The sequence below is a fragment of the Gadus macrocephalus genome, chromosome 7 (genome assembly GCF_031168955.1).
Source record: "Gadus macrocephalus chromosome 7, ASM3116895v1".
Classification (NCBI taxonomy): Eukaryota; Metazoa; Chordata; class Actinopteri; order Gadiformes; family Gadidae; genus Gadus; species Gadus macrocephalus.
In genome coordinates this window covers 23,360,683-23,381,425 of record NC_082388.1, presented here as the reverse complement: position 1 = coordinate 23,381,425, position 20,743 = coordinate 23,360,683, and the positions used below count along the sequence as shown (strand labels likewise).

The 20,743-nt window shown below is 51.4% G+C and overlaps 2 protein-coding genes across 13 annotated transcripts in view; both read left to right on the top strand.

Moving 5' to 3' along the window:
- The window catches only part of mtmr4 (myotubularin related protein 4), a 45,194-nt gene extending 33,791 nt beyond the window's left edge, over positions 1-11,403 (top strand). For 9 of the 12 annotated variants that reach the window (XM_060056009.1, XM_060056010.1, XM_060056012.1 and 6 more), the window contains 8 exons: positions 890-1,085; positions 1,493-1,678; positions 2,713-2,883; positions 3,430-3,584; positions 4,204-6,067; positions 6,777-6,887; positions 8,612-8,700; positions 9,307-11,403. In XM_060056009.1, the coding sequence (XP_059911992.1) occupies positions 890-1,085; positions 1,493-1,678; positions 2,713-2,883; positions 3,430-3,584; positions 4,204-6,067; positions 6,777-6,887; positions 8,612-8,700; positions 9,307-9,484 (2,950 nt within the window). In that variant the 3' untranslated portion in view covers positions 9,485-11,403. The remainder of the gene's footprint in view (positions 1-889; positions 1,086-1,492; positions 1,679-2,712; positions 2,884-3,429; positions 3,585-4,203; positions 6,068-6,776; positions 6,888-8,611; positions 8,701-9,306) is intronic. The other 3 variants (XM_060056015.1, XM_060056008.1, XM_060056014.1) reach the window with 3 other exon arrangements.
- Positions 11,404-12,486: 1,083 nt separating this feature from the next.
- The window catches only part of ca4a (carbonic anhydrase IV a), a 10,795-nt gene continuing 2,538 nt past the window's right edge, over positions 12,487-20,743 (top strand). The window contains exons 1-8 of the mRNA XM_060056087.1: positions 12,487-13,010; positions 16,268-16,312; positions 16,735-16,899; positions 17,343-17,488; positions 18,330-18,422; positions 18,699-18,765; positions 19,318-19,481; positions 20,598-20,743. The exon at positions 20,598-20,743 is cut by the window's right edge and continues 2,538 nt beyond it. Coding sequence (XP_059912070.1) covers positions 12,956-13,010; positions 16,268-16,312; positions 16,735-16,899; positions 17,343-17,488; positions 18,330-18,422; positions 18,699-18,765; positions 19,318-19,481; positions 20,598-20,743 — 881 coding nt within the window. The 5' untranslated portion in view covers positions 12,487-12,955. The remainder of the gene's footprint in view (positions 13,011-16,267; positions 16,313-16,734; positions 16,900-17,342; positions 17,489-18,329; positions 18,423-18,698; positions 18,766-19,317; positions 19,482-20,597) is intronic.

Genomic DNA, 20,743 nt, shown 5'->3' with positions numbered 1-20,743 from the left:
TTTACTTGCAGCAAAGCGGTATTGTTTACGTACCGTAAAGCAAATAGTTGACATGCCGTAGAGCAGTATCGTTTACATGCTGTAGAGCAGTGTGGTTTAGCCGCAGTAAAGCAGTATTGTTTACGTTGCGTTAAACGCAGTGTTATAGACGTTTCGCTCGACGCAGTGTTGTTTATGTGCAGTAGAGCATGAGTCGTCCCTGCGTGTCCTTGGCATGTCTGCACACCGCACTGCTGTCGCGTCGCGTGGGCACGGGGGGGGGGGGGGGGGGGCTGGGGGGCTGGAGGCCTAGGCAGGGGTCAGCGCAGTGCACAGAGACCCAGGGGGGGCCTCCAGAGATGTAGGTCAGGGGCCCCCCCCTAGCCCGGCCAACCTTCACCGGGGGTTGTTTCAGGTCACGCTGGTTCCTTGAACCACAGTGTCGTGTTGCAATCCACACTGGATTGCAACACGACATCCACACTGAAAGCACTCACCCGATAACCATGAAGACAACTGTAACGTCTGATTTAACGGTCGATGTCGTGATTATTCATGGTGTCCATTAGCCATGATTATCTATCGAAGAAATCAGCCAATCAAAATTGATCAGGGTTTTTAGGCCCTTTCAACACGATTGATTGAAAGTGAGTGAAAAATCCATCTCCTTAGAGTAACTCATCAATAACCTCCGTTTTTATTTTTAAACACATGTATTACTGTTATTTTTTATATTTTATAGTCATGGTTCTATCTATGAACGGTTCTTCTCCAGATTGTTGTTCCTCCCAGAGATGGTCTCTATTTACACGATTCTAGACTTGTGTCTTGTCCTACTATGTCCTCAAAGAGGCACCTTGTGGAACAGCACAGCTCAAACCCCCCCCCCTTCTCCATGGGTCTTGTTCAGCTGGCTCTCGGCGCTGGAGAGCACCCGTTGGCTGCAGCACCTGTCCGTCATGCTGAAGGCGGCCACTCTGGTGTGTTCGGGGCTGGAGAGGGAGGGTCGGCCGGTCCTGGTGCACTGTTCCGACGGCTGGGACCGCACGCCCCAGATCGTGGCGCTGGCCAAGGTCCTGTTGGACCCCTTCTACAGAACGATAGAAGTGAGTTCATCGTGCATTGCAGGTTATGGATATATATATTATAGATTGATTTGATAATTAAAATTAATTAGATCTCAGCACTTATGCTTCTTTGAGCACTACAATTACCCACAAACTTAGCTAACAAATAGTTAGCTTAATTAAAAATGATGAACTGTATTGACATTGATGGATCGGTGTGTCCAGTAATCAGGACGGGCCATCACTGAGACACATGTATGTGGGTGTGGTATAACTGAACACACCCAGTCAAAGAGATAAAACCAGTTTGTGCCAAGTCAAGCTCTCCGATCAAAACAACCTGCAATTAGATTCTCTGGGCCTGAAACACGGAGTGCGACACAGGAACCCCCCCAGGGTGGGTCCGACCGAGTGTTGATGGCCTGGCCGTGTGTCTCTCTCCTCAGGGGTTCCAGGTGCTGGTGGAGACGGAGTGGCTGGACTACGGCCATAAGTTCGGGGACCGCTGCGGCCACCAGGAGAACGCGGACGATGTCAGCGAGCAGTGCCCTGTGTTCCTGCAGTGGCTGGACTGTGTGCACCAGCTCATCAAGCAGTTCCCCTGCCTGTTTGAGTTCAACGAGGCCTTTCTGGTGGGTGGTCCCCCCCCCCCCCCCCCCCCTGTCTCCCACTCTGTTCCTCCCCTGTCTTCCACTGTGTTCCTCCCCCTCTATTTCTTTCTTTCACTTTCTTTCTTTGTTTTTAGTGTTATGTTTTTTTATTGGGTTGTTAAATCATGGGTTTGGGGATTAGTTTGTGAAGGTCAGAGGTCAGGGTCGTTGAATCATAGCACAAACACTTTCAGGGTTTGATCCTCAATGTTCACAGCCCATCTCTCCTCACAAACCTGTACCTGCTCCTTCCTTAATCCCAAGTATTCACATTCTAACCCCTACCTGCTCCTAATCAACTGTAATCACAGTCTAACCCCTACCTGCTCCTTAATCCCATGTTTTCACTGTCTACCCACTACCTGTTCCTTAATCCCATGTATTCACAGTCTAACCCCTACCTGCTCCTTAATCCCATGTATTCACAGTCTAACCCCTACCTGTTCCTTAATCCCATGTATTCACAGTCTAACCCCTACCTGCTCCTTAATCCCATGTATTCACAGTCTAACCCCTACCTGCTCCTTAATCCCATGTATTCACAGTCTAACCCCTACCTGCTCCTTAATCCCATGTATTCACAGTCTAACCCCTACCTGCTCCTTAATCCCATGTATTCACAGTCTAACCCCTACCTGCTCCTTAATCCCATGTATTCACAGTCTAACCCCTACCTGCTCCTTAATCCCATGTATTTACAGTCTAACCCCTACCTGCTCCTTAATCCCATGTATTCACAGTCTAACCCCTACCTGCTCCTTAATCCCATGTATTCAGTCTAAACCTACCTGTTCCTTAATCCCATGTATTCACAGTCTAACCCCTACCTGCTCCTTAATCCCATGTATTCACAGTCTAACCCCTACCGGCTCCTTAATCCCATGTATTCACAGTCTAACCCCTACCTGCTCCTTAATCCCATGTATTCACAGTCTAACCCCTACCGGCTCCTTAATAAAAGGTGACTAAAGCCCCATGGTGGTAGCTGGTATTAAAGCAGTGCTGTGGTTCTGCAGGTCAAGCTGGTGCAGCACACGTACTCGTGTCTGTACGGCACCTTCCTCTGCAACAACGCCCGCGAGAGGGAGGCCCGCAACATCTTCAAACGCACCTGCTCCGTCTGGTCCCTGCTGCGCACCGGCAACAAGAACTTCCAGAACTTCCTCTACATCCCCAGCCACGAAATGGTATGATCCGTCCCTCGCCTTTTTGTGAACGTTATTACTAGTAATGTCGGTCGTATTATTCGTATTATCAATATATTATTGATGATATTGTTTCTATTTCTCATGACTTTGGTTCCTGAACCAAAGCAACACAATTTAAATTTTTTGGGATAATACATCAGTACTGGGATGTTTACGTCAAGAGCCTAGCAGTTTTAGGATGTGAATAGGAAAAAAAATTCATGGAAATGTTCCACTTTCACACCCCTGTACGAGATTACGTACGTTCTAGCAGAAGACATTTCTAGAACTTCCTTCTGAACACTGAGAAACTTTGAAAACCCCTTATCTAAACATTTATAAAAAAGACTCACATCTTCAGATGCATCTTCAAACACATCCTCCGACGAGTCCCTCTGTGTGACGCCCACGGAGGAGCTCGGTTCCTCTGTGTGAAGACCCGTCGCGGTCGCCTAGGTAACGCTCTCAGCAGCATCAACAACAACACCATCCTCTGACCGCCCATCTCGTCTGTCCCCCCCCCACGTCCCCCCGTCCCCCCGTCAGGTGCTGCAGCCGGTGTGCCACACGCGGGCGCTCCAGCTGTGGACGGCGGTGTACCTGCCCACCACCTCGCCCTGCACCGCCGTAGACGACGCCATGGGCCTGTTCCTGTCGCCGGGCGCCGCGGGCGACGAGCTCACTCCCCGCCCCCTCGACAGGTACGGGCTGGTCACCGTTTACCCGCCGTCGGGAGGACTAGACGCCCCCCCCCCCCCCCCGGCATGTATATGGAGCACGTCGTCGCTTTCCATCGTTGAGCCAGCGTCGCCGGCACACCGGGGCTTTGTTCTGATTGGTCCACTTTTAATTGGTTTTGGCCTCTCACTGTGTACACCACTTGGGATGGGCGTTCTGATTGGTCCACTTTTAATAGTTTTTTTTTAGCAATTTAGAGTGTTACTATTTCGTGGTGTTGTCAGAGTGTACAAATCTAGCTCCCTAAACGGTGCACTAATTAATACTCTTAATAACCCCTAGTCGAAGTGTGCAACAGATGCACTTACTTTTTGATTATATCCCATGATGCATAGCGGTTTTCATTTAATCGGTTTCATCAAATCGACATGGTCCAGCACATAAGGGTTCTTTATGTGCTGTTTAAATTATTCAATTAAATCGTGTACCCTATATAGGGAATTGGGAATCAGAGCATGAGTGAGCCAAGTGGAACACAGCCTGTGTGTTGAACGCATCTGTTTGGGGGCACTTTGCTGCCACCTAGTGGCAGAGCTGAGGCATTACCTCTGGTTGGCTCCTTAACCCGCCTCTCCCTTCCAGGCTTCCCAAGACCCGCTCCATGGACAACCTGGTGTCGGCGTTCGAGAACGGGGTGCCCCTCACGCGCACCTCCAGCGACCCCAACCTCAACAAGCACTGCCTGGAGGGCCGCGCCGCGCCCCCGCTGGGCTCCGGCCCCCCGGAGAGCCCCGGGGACGGGGGCTCGGACAGCGAGGACTCGGAGGTGGAGGCCGTCGTCAGGACCCCCCCGCGCTCCCCCATGGAGTGTCCCACGGGCGGCGAGACGAGGCCCGCCCCCTGCCTCACCACCCAGCCTCTGCCCTCCCTCGCCCTCCCCTCCTTCCTCCCCCACGGCGAGCCGCACCCGGCCCCCGTCCTGCAGCAGGCTCTGCCTCAGAGCAACGGCCTCCCCCTCCCGCCGCAGTCCCCCCCGCCCCGGCCTCCACCCCCGCCGCCACCGCCACCGCCCCTTCCTCAGGAGCCCCTCGTCGTCCCCTCCCGGGCACTCGCCTCCCCCACGCACGGACCGGAGGCGGGCTCACCCCCGCCCCGTCGCACCACGGCCCCCTACACCTCCGCCCGCACCCCCGCTGTGAGTCTCCTCAACGGCCACTATGATGGCCACGCTGAGGACCTCTCCAACGGCGGCCATGATGGCCTCTATTACGGCGGCCATGATGGCCTCTCTAACGGCCACTCTAAAGCCCACGCTGAGGGCCTATCTGGAGGCCTCTCTAATGGCCACCCTGAAGGTCATCCTGAAGGTCACCCTAGAGGTCCCCCTGAAGGTCACCTCGAAGGTCATCCTGAAGGTCACCCTAGAGGTCCCCCTGAAGGTCACCCTAGAAGTCACCCTGGAGGTCACCCTGAAGATCATCCTAGAGGTCACCCTAGAGGTCATCCTGAAGGTCATCCTGAAGGTCACCCTGAAGGTCACTCTGAAGTCCTCTCCCCGGCCGCGCAGGAGATGCTGGCCCTCAAGCGGCTTGCGCCCATGGAGGACTCCACCGAGACGCTCACCGACGACGTGGAGGTGGTGCCGTACGAGGTGGAGGCGCCGGAGACGAACCGCGAGGACGGCCAGGGCCCGGGACCTGGGCCGCATGCCCACACCTCCCCACCCCCCAGGGAGAAGCCCTATGACGATGAAGAGGAGGAGGAGAAGGAGGAGGTGGTGGAGGTCGAGGGGAGGACGGAGCCGAGCGTCGCCAAGGCGTCGGCGGCGTCGGCGGGCGCGGTGGTCGTGGCGACGCCCACGCCGGTGGACTCCGCCCACATGGCGGCCCAGCGCCTGATGTCCCGCAGCCCGTTGAGCGACCTGGCCCTGCTGGGCCCGCGCTGGGAGAGCGTCCAGGGCATGATGCAGTCCGCCCGCCGCAGCGCCAGCCACTCCGGCTTCTGCCGCGCCTACCAGCACCGCCGGCCCTCCGGCGCCGGCGCCGCCAAGACCCCCCGCTCCCAGGCGCTGGCCGTGTCCGTGGCCGGGCCCCAGTGCTGCTGCCGCGAGGGGGGCCGCGCCGGGGCCCCCCCGCCGCAGGCCGGCTGGCTGTCGGCCCTCAGCCACGCCGTGCCCGGCGGCCACGCCCTGGCCGCCGCCGCCGCCGCCGGCGTCTCGTCCTCCCTGGCGGCCCACCATCAACTCCTGCCGGCCGCCAACCCCTCTCTCCCCGTGGGGGCCCCCCCCGGCGTGTCGCCGCCGCCGCCGCCCCAGGCCTACCTGGACGACGACGGGCTGCCGGTCGCCATGGACGCGGTGCAGCAGCGGCTGCGGCAGATGGAGGCGTGCTACAAGCAGGAGGTGGAGCTGCTGCGGCAGCAGGTGCGCCGGCTGCAGATGAAGCTGGAGAGCAAGCAGTACGGCAGCCCCCCCTCGGAGCCCGACCTGGACTACGAGGACGACATCGTGAGTCCCCCCTCCCCCGCCGGCTCTTCAGCGCTGGCAAACTTCTGCTGTCCGGCTGTCTCTCTCTACTGTGTGTGTCTCTCTCTCTCTCTCTCTGTCTCCTTCTTCTCTGTCTCTCTGTCTCTCTGTCTCTGTCTCTGTCTCTCTGTCTCCTTTTGTTTCACCTTGTTTCCATCTGCTCTCTCTCTCTCTCTGTCTCTCTCTGTCTCCCTCTGCTCTCTGTCTCTCTCTGCTGTGTCTCTCTCTCTGTCTCCTTTTGTTTCACCTTGTTTCCATCTGCTCTCTCTCTCTCTCTCTCTCTCTCTCTCTCTCTCTCTCTCTCTCTCTCTCTCTCTCTTTCTCTTTCTCTTTCTCTTTCTCTCTCTCTCTCTCTCTCTCTCTCTCTCTCTCTCTGTGGATATGACATTGGTAAATGTTGATGCAAGTGAGTCGTCACCTTCCCATCTGTGCTGTTGTATGAATATTCCTCTTTGATTACCCAAGCTAATTGCTCTCTCTGTCTCCCTGTCTCTCTCTCTCTGTCCCTCTGTCTGTCTCCCTCTCTCTGTCTCCCTGTCTCTCTCTCTCTGTCCCTCTGTCTGTCTCCCTCTCTCTGTCTCCCTGTCTCTCTCTCTCTGTCCCTCTGTCTGTCTCCCTCTCTCTGTCTCCCTGTCTCTCTCTCTGTCCCTCTGTCTGTCTCCCTCTCTCTGTCTCCCTGTCTCTCTCTCAGACCTGTCTGCGGGAGTCTGACAACAGTAACGAGGAGGACTCTCTGTCGTCCCAGAGCGAGGACCGTCTGTCTGAGGGCAGCTGGGACCAGGTGGACCAGAGGGACATGGAGGTGAGGGCCACTACCACCACCACCCCCACCCAGTAACACCATCACCACCACCACCACCCACTAACACCACTACCACCACCACCCCCACCCAGTAACACCATCACCACCACCACCCACTAACACCACCACCACCCCCACCCACTAACACCATCACCACCACCACCCCCACCCAGTAACACCATCACCACCACCACCCACTACCACCACCCCCACCCACTAACACCACCACCACCCCCACCCAGTAACACCATCACCACCACCACCCACTAACACCACCACCACCCCCACCCAGTAACACCATCACCACCACCACCCACTAACACCACTACCCCCACCCACTAACACCATCACCACCACCACCCCCACCCAGTAACACCATCACCACCACCCACTAACACCACCACCACCACCCACTAACACCACCACCACCACCCACTAACACCACCACCACCCACTAACACCATCACCACCACCCACTAACACCACTACCACCACCACCACCACCCACTACCACCACCACCACCACCCAGTAACACCATCACCACCACCACCCACTAACACCACCACCACCCCCACCCACTAACACCACCACCACCACCACCCCCACCCAGTAACACCATCACCACCACCACCCACTAACACCACCACCCCCACCCACCATCACCACCACCACCACCACCACCACCACCACTAACACCACTACCACCCACTAACACCACCACCACCACCACCACCACCACCACTAACACCACTACCACCCACTAACACCACCCCCACCCACTAACACCACCACCACCACCACCACCACCACCACCACCCACTAACACCACCACCCCCACCCAGTAACACCATCACCACCACCACCCACTACCACCACCCCCACCCACTAACACCACCACCACCACCACCCACTACCACCACCCCCACCCACCACCACCACCCCCACCCAGTAACACCATCACCACCACCACCACCATCACCACCACCACCCCCACCCACTAACACCACCACCACCCCCACCCACTAACACCACCACCACCCCCACCCACTAACACCACCACCACCACCACCACCACCACCACCATCACCACCACCACCCCCACCCACTAACACCATCACCACCCCCAACCACTAACACCACCACCACCCCCACCCACTAACACCACCACCACCACCACCACCACCACCACCACCACCACCCACTAACACCACCACCCACTAACACCACCACCACAAACTCCATCGTAAATAATTGTTTTAGCATATACAACACGTGAACACTCCAAAAAGTAACAAAATAACACCGGGATTAATTTGTTTTTATTAGCGAGATGAGCGTTAAGCACGCTGAAAACAATATCCCGAGTTTGAGATCTCAATCATGGGATATTGCCCGATATCCCGAGATAGCGAACCAATCAAATTGTGCCATCTTAGGCGGTTCATGTGTAGCATTTACTAATATCGGATAGTCCCCATCCAGGTCCTTACGGTAGTCTATTTATCTCTGACCTGGCTTATTGGTGCGCACTGAAGACCACGTTCTATTGACTGATTCTGTCGTCAATACTTACTACACAAACTTTCATTGACGTCGCCAACCCTCTCATTAATCTCTCTGTGTGTGTGTGTGTGTGTGTGTGTGTGTGTGTGTGTGTGTGTGTGTGTGTGTGTGTGTGTGTGTGTGTGTGTGTGTGTGTGTGTGTGTGTGTGTGTGTGTGCAGGTAACTCGGTGGGTGCCGGATCACATGGCCTCTCACTGTTTCAACTGTGACTCTGAGTTCTGGATGGCCAAGAGACGACACCACTGCAGGTAGGCCCCGACGCCTGGGTCACATGACCGCAGGGTCACATGACCACAGAGACAACCGGTCACATGACCAAAGGGTCAACCGGTCACATGACCACAGGGTCAACCGGTCACATGATTCTGAGAGTTTTAGAGGGACAAAATTATGGAGAAATGCATGCATTTATAGTGAAAATAGCTATTATATGTAGCTTAACAGATGGAAAAGGAGGGAAGTCAGACGCAGCCACATTTATAGATACACACATGCATGAACCTGCATGCATAATTAATGCACCTTAATAGACAGTCATTCACATACACGCGTGCATACACATCAATAATGAATATTATACCGACGTACATGCATGCATGCATACACATACATATGTACAAGCATGCATTAATAATATACAGTCATTCACATACACAAATACACACACATCCATAATGAATGATATACCTACGTACATGCATACACACAGATATGTACAAGCATACGTTAACAATACACAGTTATAGACAGTCATTCACAAACACAAGTGTTTATAGATTTATGCATCCATAATAATAGTGATCCATAATAAACAATAACCCCCCCCCCCCCCCCCCCCCCCCCTGGCCCCGTAGGAACTGCGGCAACGTGTTCTGTAAGGACTGCTGCCACCTGAAGCTGCCCATCCCGGACCAGCAGCTGTACGACCCCGTGCTGGTGTGCTCCACCTGCCACGACCAGCTGCTGGAGTGCCGCCACCGCGACCTGCGCAGCCAGCAGCTCAAGAAGCCCATCGCCACCGCCTCCAGCTGAGCACCGGGACCCCGCCCCCAACCACACACGTCGTACACACCCACCACACACACCCGACCACGCCCCCGCCCGCCCGCCCGCCCGCGCAGAAGGGCGTGGCCTCGGGACCACCCAGCTCCTCCACTCTGAGCGATTCCCCCCCCCCCCCCCTCACGCCATCTCCGATGGGGCGTTCCCGATTGCGTTCCCCGATCCCCGGTCCCGATCGATCGGCCCCCTGGTCCGACGGGAACGGTTGGTTTTTCGGACCACGCCGCCGCCACGCGTCGCCTCGGCGATGGCAGGCGGAGGGCGGCGAACGTGGGGTACCTCGGGGGGGGGGGGGGGGGGGGAAGAACGGACGTCGTTGTTGGGGAGGTGAGGGTGGCGGCACTGACCTGAGCTCCCCCGAGAGGGAGAGGGAGAGGACTAAGGGGGGGACTCCCACCTGAGTCCGAGAGCGGGAGAAAGGACCTTGTTGATTTGCTGTTGTTTTTCCGGATCCTGACGAGGGAGGCAAACGGATTTGATTGCCTGAATATTTCAGCCCCGTGGTGGAGTAGCGTCCTGCTGCCCACCACAACCCCCCCCCCCCCCCCCCCCAACCCTACCCAGGGCCTAGTGTTTAGAGTGGGTCACCCAAGACGGGTCCGAACACCGTGGACCTCTGCTACCAAACACAGACTAATGTCCCGTCGTCGTCGTCGTCCGTCCCTGACGGAGGCGTCTCACCCTTTAGCAGACAGTCTGTCGTCATCGTCGTCCCCACCGTCTCCCTCCTGTCCCCCACCTGTCCAGAACTCTGAAGCCTTGAACTGCTCCACTGGAAGTGTTCAGCGAGAAAAGAAACAGAAATTGCTGCTACAGTATTTAAAGAAGAAAAAAATAAGTCTAATTTTGTATTCTTATTTTGTGCACTACAAACTTTTAAGAATTTGAGGGGAAATTGAGACCAAACCCTAGCAAAAGGGAGAAATCTGCTGTTTATTTTCCCTTTTTTTTCTTTTTTCTTTTTATTGTTTTTATTGTTTTTTTTTTTCTCTGTGTTGGAGCTTGAATGTACTGTGGGATGCGGAACTGGAAGAGTGAGTATGTATATGTGCGTTTGGTGGTTCGTCTATGTGTTCATTGCTCTAATGCGCTTTATTCGGATAGTTATTATTACGTGTACGCACAGTCCCTGGGAAGGGGCGGAATCTGAATCGCCCCGCTTCTCTAAAGCCTTGTTGCAAAGGTTCAACGTTTGGAAGAGTCCGGACAGGTGGAAAGTTTTGGGAAATGTCAATACCCTGAAATGTGAAAAGAAAAGACGAGTAGACGAGAGCCTTTTACGACTCGGAAGGAGGGTTGGTTTTTGGGAGTCGAACGATGAAGCAGACCTGGTTCGTGTTGTCTTCAGGTGGGATAGTAAGTACCCCATCTTCTGCCCTAAGAATATCCTGACGCAGGCAACCAGTAAACAATCTCGAAAACATCTGTGTTTGTTTGTTTGTATCCGATGGTGGTTTTGTGAACTCGATGGTGCCAACATATTGTTTTTGTTTGTTTTGTTGTCGTTGTCGTTTGTTTCTCTTCTGTTACAGACTTTTTTGCGTTTCCCCTCTCGCAGGCAGCAGGTTTCCTATTGGCCGTGTCTTGTATGTTGATATGGTACACATAGCTAGCTGCTTAACAAGGGGCTGACCGGCGGAGAGTCACGGGGGTCCGTTCGGTTAACACTGCTAACGACGGAGCGGTCGAGGGTGTCCGCGGCCTAACATATTTCGGGGTTTCCGGGAGGTGGAGCGAAGGTCATCGGAGAGGTACCCGGAGCTGTAATCTTTCTAGTTAATCTGAATTTGTAGTGGAGGTTACAACCTGTCACTTAATGAATAATTGTTGTAAAGAAATACACTGTAAGAGTTAAATCCCATGGGTGGAAATAAAGATTATATCATGAAGATGCCTCCGATCCATTTGTTTATTATTATATCTACTTTACATTTACATTTAGGGCATTTAGCAGACGCTTTTATCCAAAGCGACTTACAATAAGTACATTTGTCATAAGAAGTGCATCAATGTATTGCTGTCGGTACAGAAAGGATGTTCATGGAATCAAGTGCAAGTACCACAATCGCTAGGTCAATCAATTCCCCGTGTTACAGCCATGATAGCAGCTACTGCAGTTGCTACACAGTTAAGTACTACAATACAATACAGTGTACAATGCAACAAGACTTTAAATGCCTTGTTGCATCGTGTGCGACTTCATTAATTAATTGATATAGTTCCAGATGGATGAATTCATAGTTACATAGTTAGTAGTTTTTAGTGTTAAGCAGTAGTGTTACTTATGCATACTCTGATGCCTCATTATTTTTTGTGTAGCCCGGCTAATTTGGTTACCTTTAGTAGTAAAGTTTTCCACTATGGCCGCTAGATGGAGCCACTTCATTAAAATGTCCAAAAGCCACAAAACATCAATTAGCGCAGCAAATCAACCGAGAGCCGCATCATTTGTTGAAGAGCTAATCTACAGCCTTCTTTAGGGTTAATAACTAATAACATGTTTGAAATGAAAAAAACATTACGCTGTTTGCGCTTAACAATATTGACATAATATGACACTACATACACGCACATAAACTAAACACACACGCACACGCACACACTAAACGCAAACACACACACGCACACCAAACAAACTCTTCAACCAACAAAAGACAAAGCAGGGCACTCGTGTGGATTTGGTCTTAGATTGGGGAATGTAAGAGCCTTAGCCTGGGTCAAAGAATCCCTTCTTCTCGATAGGCTGTGTCATGCAAGAACTTTGTCTTACCTCCTTGATTAATAATTCAAACAAAGGGCGATGAAGTATTGCAACGGTGTTAAGGAAACCGTTTTTGTCAACACTCAATGAGTTTGTTTTTATAAAGCCGCCTGTTCTAAAAAACCCTGCGCGTGTACGAGCGGGCGTCCGTGCGTGTGCGCAGGCTCGTGAATGCGAAGAACTCCTTTGAATAACTAACATATTACAGCCCCACGACATCAATTGGACAACAGTTAAGATGCGGGTTATTAAAGGTAGGAGAGGTAGTGCTAAAAAAGATCCATTCATCTGCTACAATGTGATCCCTTTTGGATGTGTTTTACGCACCTTGCTGCCCACAGGTAAGGTTTGGATACCTGTGGCCGGGGCAGAGACAACGATACGCTAGAGGAGGTTTTATTTTATTGCCCTCGTAATATCATTCTGTTCCCCTTTGCTTTAATTACCCTGGGAATCGCACGGGGAATAATCACGGGAAGGACGGGACAACGGTGCTATTAGTGAGATGTTATCAGTCCAGATATTTCGAGGTGCTGCCGGGATGGGGAGGGGCCATCGGAGCTTTCCTGTCGAGTATGGCGATGGATAAGTATAAGACCCCCTGGAAGAATGTGATCACATAGAAAAAAAATATCATCATTCTGTTGCCCTCCTTCGCTCGAGACCCCAGACGCTCCAACATGCAGCATCTCATTCTCCTCGCGTCGCTCTTTTCCCTCTCCACGGCTTCAAGTGGTGAGTCTTATTTCATTCACTTTTATTTTTTGTGGGAGAGAAATAATATTGTTTATTTAATTGCATTGTGTATAACATCAAAGGGAAGTAATGCGTGTATTTTTTTGCTGAATTCAGAGCCGACGATGGTCCAATGGATCCATTCATTGGCCATTTTTTCGTTTATTATAAAACGTTAATTTTAATTTTTATAGTTGGCTTGCATGTCTTTATATTCAGGAATGGACAGATAAATGAAATAATTATCCATTGACAATCTTGATCTTAAATCGGTTTGCGTTTGAGCCTTTAATAAGTGGGTTAATTGCACTTAAATTAGTATTTAACAGTCGTTACTTGTTTAAAACATGTGAATAATTAATTACAAATAAAACGAATTAGCATTTTTATATATACGTAACCTAACATGTGAATAGGAAGTTTGACATGTTTTCCAACTGCGAATGGTGAATTCAAGTCATTCAGCTCAGTGCTTTACTATTAATCTTCATGCGTCACTGAACAAACGCATAATTTAAGCGTGAAGGTATGAGCGTGGCGCGTCTTCCGACTTTGTGCCAAAACGGCTCCACGGCGACCAAAACGCACACTTAATTCCCTGACACCTGCTCCGTGCACCGTCCCAACGTGCGCCTTGTCGTTCCTCCTGCGAGACGCGTCCTGTTGTCATATCCAAGCGGTCAAATACACGACAGCACATGCATAGCGACAGTCCAACGACGCGAGGGAAAAGGGCAGTTCGCGGTCTAGCTGTCCGATAGCCTCTGGTGTCGGCACGCAGCGCTCATGACTTATGAGCTCCGTGCCTTTCAAGCATGCACCTGTTCTCCAGCGGAGATCTGCTGTGGTCCTACCAGTGCGCTCCAAGAGACGCGCGGACACGCACAGCGCCAAAGCAATCTCGGAATGAAGCGTATCCTACATGCGTGTGTTTACCGCTCGAATATGCTATTTATTTTGTGCGGGATTACATTTTTCGGGTAGAGACGACTAATTTCTCAAAAGCAATGCATCGGGAAATTGTTGAGCGCCAGATAGTCTGAACCGGCTGGGGTGTAAGAGAGTCCATGATGCCACTGCAGTTAAGTAGAGCGCAACAATAGGACGGCACGTGAGAAGAACACGCAGGTGCCATAGCGCGCGCGGGGCGTGAAGCGTTCTTTGGACGAGAGCGGATCCAGTAGCCTACTAATGAAACACTTCACTCTTCAGGCCTACTCATTAGGACATTTCTATAGTTGTTATTGGATCAATCTTCAAATCATACGAACACTCGTAAACGTGATGAAGTTATGAATTAAATGATGGCGACCCTTGTGTCTTTTAAATATCCTCCCATGGCAAGAGTTTATTCTGCGCAAAATCAAATTGATAATTTAACAGCCAACATAATTGCCCATTATAATTGTGACAGAAAAATACCCTAGCCTCGATAAAGAGCGTCTTTGGAGATCTTTGGAATTCGTGCGAGGGTTTTTAGTTCAGTTCGACGAGTAGGCACGCGACGTCATTACTTATCTCCATTTCCTTTATTCGCTCCTGAGAGTAGGCCTATCCAATTCTTGCGCCACTTAAAGTGTTTCATCCCCCAAGGGGGTCTCGTTCTGGACCATTTAAAGCCTTTGTTCACGTCCGCTCACACCGCGCGGAACATCAAGGGAACGCTCCTATTGGCCAGAGGGAACAACAACCCGTTATCACACATATGATGTCCTATTGGATGCGATTGGTTAAGAAAATCCTCCAGAATAGTCAACAGCCCAAAGAGAAGAATTACAACTCAAAGTCATTGTGGTTGAAATAATTGACACTCGTATAGGACTGAGCGCCACAGCTTTGGGATGTAGTAGGCACCTGCAGGGGAAACTGGTGGCTATCAAAGTAAAAGTATTCCCTCTAAGGGTTCGCTATAAGGCTGCCTTTTGATGCTGGCTTTGATTAGGGCTGTTACATAATCAGCCCTGTGCCGCAGCAGTGGAAGTGTGTTAACGGGGGTACTTTGCCTCCTCTCCTATCCAGAGTGTGACCCTCTTACAGGAAGCTTTGTTTTTGCGCAATTTGGTCTGCCGTATAGGCTAAATATTTTATAAGATTAACTTCTTTATAAGATGAATGTTACTTTATAAAAATTAAAATAAAACTGCTCTGTAAATTATTTGATCAGAAGAAGATTGCACCATTGCCAAAAATATGATGTTTATGCAACATCTTTTGCTCAAGAAACACACGCAAACAATGAGCCCCTCCAACATTTCTAGCGGGAGAACACACACACGCATACAGCAACAAACACGTGACTCTCACACTTTTTTCAATGGAATATTTTTTCCTCATAACTAATTTATCTGCGAGATGGCTGAAGATATTTGTCTCGAAGTATAAGGGCGAAGCTTGCAACGCCATTGTGAAATATTAATAAATCCAGTGACCAAACGTGCGATGGTGACCTTGCTGATGCCAGAGATGGTTGCTTGTTTATTCGGATGGAAAGCTAAATAAAAAAACACACACATTTTAACTCAAAGTTTCCTCTGCGGTCAAACAATAGGGAAGACAATTTGTGTGTTTCAGAGCTATTCTATGACCGGGGAGGGCTGTTGATTTGATCTAATACGGAGACAATCAAGTGTTTGGCCATTGAATAATAATCCGCCCATTGATAAAACGTTGTCTTAGACAAATACAAATAATTCAAAAAAAGCAGTCTGGCCCCTGTGCCAGGCTGTATGCTGGAGTCCAAGACTCTCGCCGGAGCTCCTGAAATAGACAAGAGCTTGTTGATGTCGAGTTAACAATGTGGCCGTGTAGCGATAAGTACCACAGATAGGGTGGTGAATAGAATGGATTGTGTGTGTGCGTGTGTGTGTGTATGTGTGTGTTTGTGTGTGTCTGCGCCTATATGCGCGTGCGTGCGTGTGTGTGTGTGTGTGTGTGTGTCTGCGTGCGTTTGTGTGTTTGTGTGCGTGCGTGCGTGTGTGTATGTGTGTGTCTGCGTGCGTGTGTGTTTGTGTGTGTCTGCGCGTGTGTGTGTGTGTGTGTGTGTGTGTGTGTGTGTGTGTGTGTGTGTGTGTGTGTGTGTGTGTGTGTGTGTGTGTGTGTGCGTGCGTGCGTGCGTGCGTGCGTGCGTGCGTGCGGGTGTGTGTGCATGTGTCAGTCAGAGTCCACGCGCCCGTCTGCCCGTGTGCTTTGCCCCTGACTATATGATCCTTTGTTGAGCTCTAACCCCCTTCAGAAATGTCGTTTGATCACATTCCCAGATTGGTGCTACCCCTCCCAGTTCTCCTGCACTCATCAATGCAAAAGTGAGTTCAGGTTTGGTCCGTGTGTGTGTGTGTGTGTAACAATCACATTTAGAGTCCATCAATGAAAAGCTTTATAAATAACTGTACTAAGTCATTACAATTATGATCGTCGCATTTCTATGAAATAATATCGACACTGTGTGTGTGTTTATCTGTGTCTGTCTGTCTGTCTGTGCGCGCGTGCGTGTCTGTGTGCGTCTGTGTCTGTCTTTGTGTGTGCGTCTGTGTCTGTCCGCCTTTGTGCGTGTTTGTCTGTCTGCATGTGGGTCTGTGTCTGTCTTTGTGTCTGTGTCTGTGTTTACTGATCTTTCTCTCTGTCTTTCTGTGTGTGTGTGTGTGTGTGTGTGTGTGTGTGTGTGTGTGTGTGTGTGTGTGTGTGTGTGTGTGTGTGTGTGTGTGTGTGTGTGTGTGTGTGTGTGCAGCACCAGAGTCCTGGAGCCAGGCCAACAGTGGTTGCGGGGGGAGGGCCCAGTCCCCTATCAACGTGGTGACGAGGAAGGCCCTGGTGGACGAACGCCTCGGACCCTTCACCTTCCACAACTACCAGCAGACCTTCCACAGCACCATCAAGAACAACGGCCACTCCGGTACCCCCACACTCTCACAGGAAGGGGGGGGTGGGGTGTGTGTGTGTGTGTGTGTGTGTGTGTGTGTGTGTGAACAACGGACACTCAGGTACTCACACAGGAGGGGTGTGTGTGTGTGTGTGTGTGTGTGAACAACGGACACTCAGGTACTCACACAGGAGGGGTGTGTGTGTGTGTGTGTGTGTGTGTGTGTGTGTGTGTGTGCGTGTGCGTGTGTGTGCGTGTGCGTGCGCGCGGAGACCCTAACCCCACCTGCTCTTGTATCTCAACAAAACAATTTGAGTGTCTTTGATAAAAGATCATCTGACTTAAGAGTAGCCGACGTCGCAGTATAATCATGGGAAAAAGAACCCAGAGATCCATAACTGTCCTGTTACTGTTGTCCCGGCCCAGACTGCGGCCGTGCCTTGAAGAGATGTGGCGTTGTGTGTGTGTGTCTCCAGTGCAGGTGTCTGTGAACCACCTGGCCACGGTCCAGGGAGGGTACCTGCTCACGGGCTACAAGGCTGTGCAGTTCCACCTGCACTGGGGCAAGGACGGAGGCCCGGGCTCAGAGCACACCATCGACGGAGAGCAGTACCCCATGGAGGTGGGTGCGGCGTGTTCCCTCTCACGGGGGCCCTCGCTGGGGCTCTGACCATGCAGGCAGTACCCCTCATAGCGGCCTGGGAATCCTTGTTCTGTCCATAAAATAAGCCCAAAAAGCATAATTGATGCTAAAGAAAAATATATATAATAATACATTTAATGGAGTCATTTAGTAAAGGCTTTCGTCTTGCGTGATTGTCATTGAAGGATTTTAGGCATCAAACTCTCAGACATCGGGGATCGAAGTAGGAGGGTAATCTGTAAGGGTGTTAATAAATGATGAACTTTTATTAATCGTTGTATGATGGGGCTCAAAGGTGTCTTTCAGGGATGAAATCAGGGATGGTTCAGTTTTTGTGGCCTCATTAGCATTGTTGGGACGATTATTAACTGACGCATTAGGTGATTTATAGCGGGGTAATCGCATTATTATTGTTAGTGGGTGACTTGACAAAGCAGGGATATAGGTCGTAAACATGACTTTACAGAAACAAGAATATTACGGGTTGGATGTTATATCAGGGGGTATTAGAATATGAATAGATTAAAACTATATTAGGGAGTCGGATCAGCCCAGGAGATATGGTTCAGTTTTTGTGGCCTCGACTTGTAACCGGCAGGTTGCTAGTTCGATCCCCGGCTCCCCCCAGCGAGTAGGAGTGTCTCTAGTCTAGAGCAAGACACCTCACCCTCGCTTCTGAAGCGACTCACAACCATTCATACACACATTCACGCACCTCTGGAGTTGCTTTTGTATGAAAGCTTCTGCTAAACGCCCTGAATATAATGTAAATGTAATGTCAATTTAATGCAAAGGTAATGCAAATGGGTTGTCTCCTCAGCTCCACATCGTCCACATGAAGAAGGAGTACACTGATCTGTCCGCTGCACTGAAGGACCCCAACGGAGTGGCCGTGCTCGGATTCTTCTACGAGGTGAGGTCTACCGCTATTACACACGCACACGCACACACATGAACACACACATGCATGAACGCAGGCACGCAAACACGCAGTGTTTGCGTGTTTGCGTGCAACAACGCAACAACGAAATGACGGGATTTGTAAAAAAAATAAAATTAAATTGTGTGTGTGTCACATACACACACACGCACGCACATACCCAAGCAATAACTTTTAAGCAGTAAAATAATTAAGCAGTAAAAAAAAGGTGCGGCAACTAATGCAACGTGCCATGTGTGGTTTCCCCAGGAGTCGAGAAGTGCCAACAAGAAGTATGACAACATCATCAACGCCGTGCAGAAGATCACTGCACCAAGTAGGTGGTCTCTGATTGGTTGTGCTGGAGACCCGCCCCCCTCCTGATGGCCAAGTTATTAGAGGTGCAGGCGGTGTCGTCACCGGCTCGAACCATAGTGAGCAGGAGACCGGGGGTGGGTGGGCTCAGAAAGGGAGCATCTGATTGAGGTTTGAGGAAGGAATGGTTCGGTCCGGCTCCAACGAGCTGAAGTGCAAACACAGGAAAACACGGAACTGGGAATTTGAGTTCTTATTGGTTGCTCTAAATGACAATGTGTTTCTGTGTTTTTACATAGAACAGCGGCATTTTCATTACAAAAATTCCACTGAAACAATTGAGCTAGTTTCATTTTCATTCCAGTGGTAGTTGACCAGTGTGTCTTCAACGAAGATGACTTTCAAAGGGTAGTTCCTCAAAGTGCGTTGTGTTTACGTGTGTGTGTGTGTGTGTGTGTGTGTGTGTGTGTTTGTGGGTGTGTGTGTGTGTACATGTGGGTACGTGCCTGCGTGTGTGTTTGTTTGTGCGTTTGTTTGTGTGTGTGTTTGTGTGTGTGTTTGTGCCGTGTATCAGATAGCAACACCAGCCTGGCCTCCATCAGCCTGGACCAGCTGATCCCGGCCAGGCAGAACCTGACCACCTACTACCGCTACAAGGGCTCCTTGACCACCCCGGGCTGCACCGAGTCTGTCGTCTGGACCCTGTTTGAACACACCATCCCCCTCAGCAAGGACCAGGTAGGACCCCCCCGCCACAACCCAGCACTCTTCCAGGACTCTTCTCCTCCTCTGTTTCCCGTTTTTAAACTCTCAAGCATTGGACCACAGACCTCCTTGAATGTAGAATGAAGATGGGGGGGGGGGGGGGGAGATGTAATGTTAGATGTTCCCCAGGTGAAATAGGATAGACCGTAGAACGTTAGATGGGATTTTGTGCTTATAGGATTTGATTAGCAAGTGCAGGACAACTTAAGGGTTAGTCAATGTTGTTCTTGGTAAGTAGACACGTATGCCATCTCGCTTGAACCCAATAACAAAACAAACACGTTCACGCCAATGCGCTCTTCAAAGTTCGTTGTGCGCCGATGGACCTGAGATTGAAGTAGTAAAGGAAAGCGGCTCGAAGGAGAGAGTGAGACGCTCTGTGGGACATACGGTCCCAACACGAGGGTGTGTCGCCCCACGATGTTAGCACACCGGCGCGCTGAGTCACCGAACTGCTCGGACTCCCTGTCAGCTTTAGCTCGATTTATTATCCCATTTACCTCGGGACAGCCAATAGTGTAGTGTGTTACACCACCTCCTCCCTCCCCCCGCCCCGCCCGACGCCAAAAGGTACTGGGTTCGATCCCCAAAGTCGGCAGCCTACTGTACGCCTCCTTGAGACAAGACACCCACCCTTCCCTGCCCCTTAATGTTAACGTGGTAAATATTAAATGGACGGCATTTATGCAGCACTTTTCTAACCAGTGGCCCCTAAAAGCGCTTTGCAACATTTCCTCACTTTTACCCATTCATGCACACATTGACACACCGACGGCGCCGTCGACCGCGCAGGGCGACAGCCAGCTCGTCAGGAGCGGTCAGGGGGAGGTGTCTCAGGCTCAGGGTCACCTCGACACTCCGGGGAGGCGCCCGGGGATCGAACCAGCAACCTTTCCACTTACCGGCCAACCCCGCTCTACCTCCTTGAGCCACACGCCGCCCCCCCCAAATCCCACGATAATCCCATGTACCTCGACGTACCTCTCACCCACAGTAAATCACTCAAAGTAGGACCCGCTAAAGCTCCGGCGCGTCTCTCGAGGGTCCTGAAGGTTGCTGAGATGCGGCTCTGTGTCCCCCCCCCTCCAGCTCCAGGTCTTCTCCAAGCTCCGCTTCCCCAACGGGGAGCCCATGGTGGGGAACTTCCGCCCCCCGCAGCCGCTCAACGGTCGGGTGGTGTACCGGTCGGGCGCCGGCGCCCTGCTGGCCAGCGCCCTCCTGCTGATGGCCTCCGT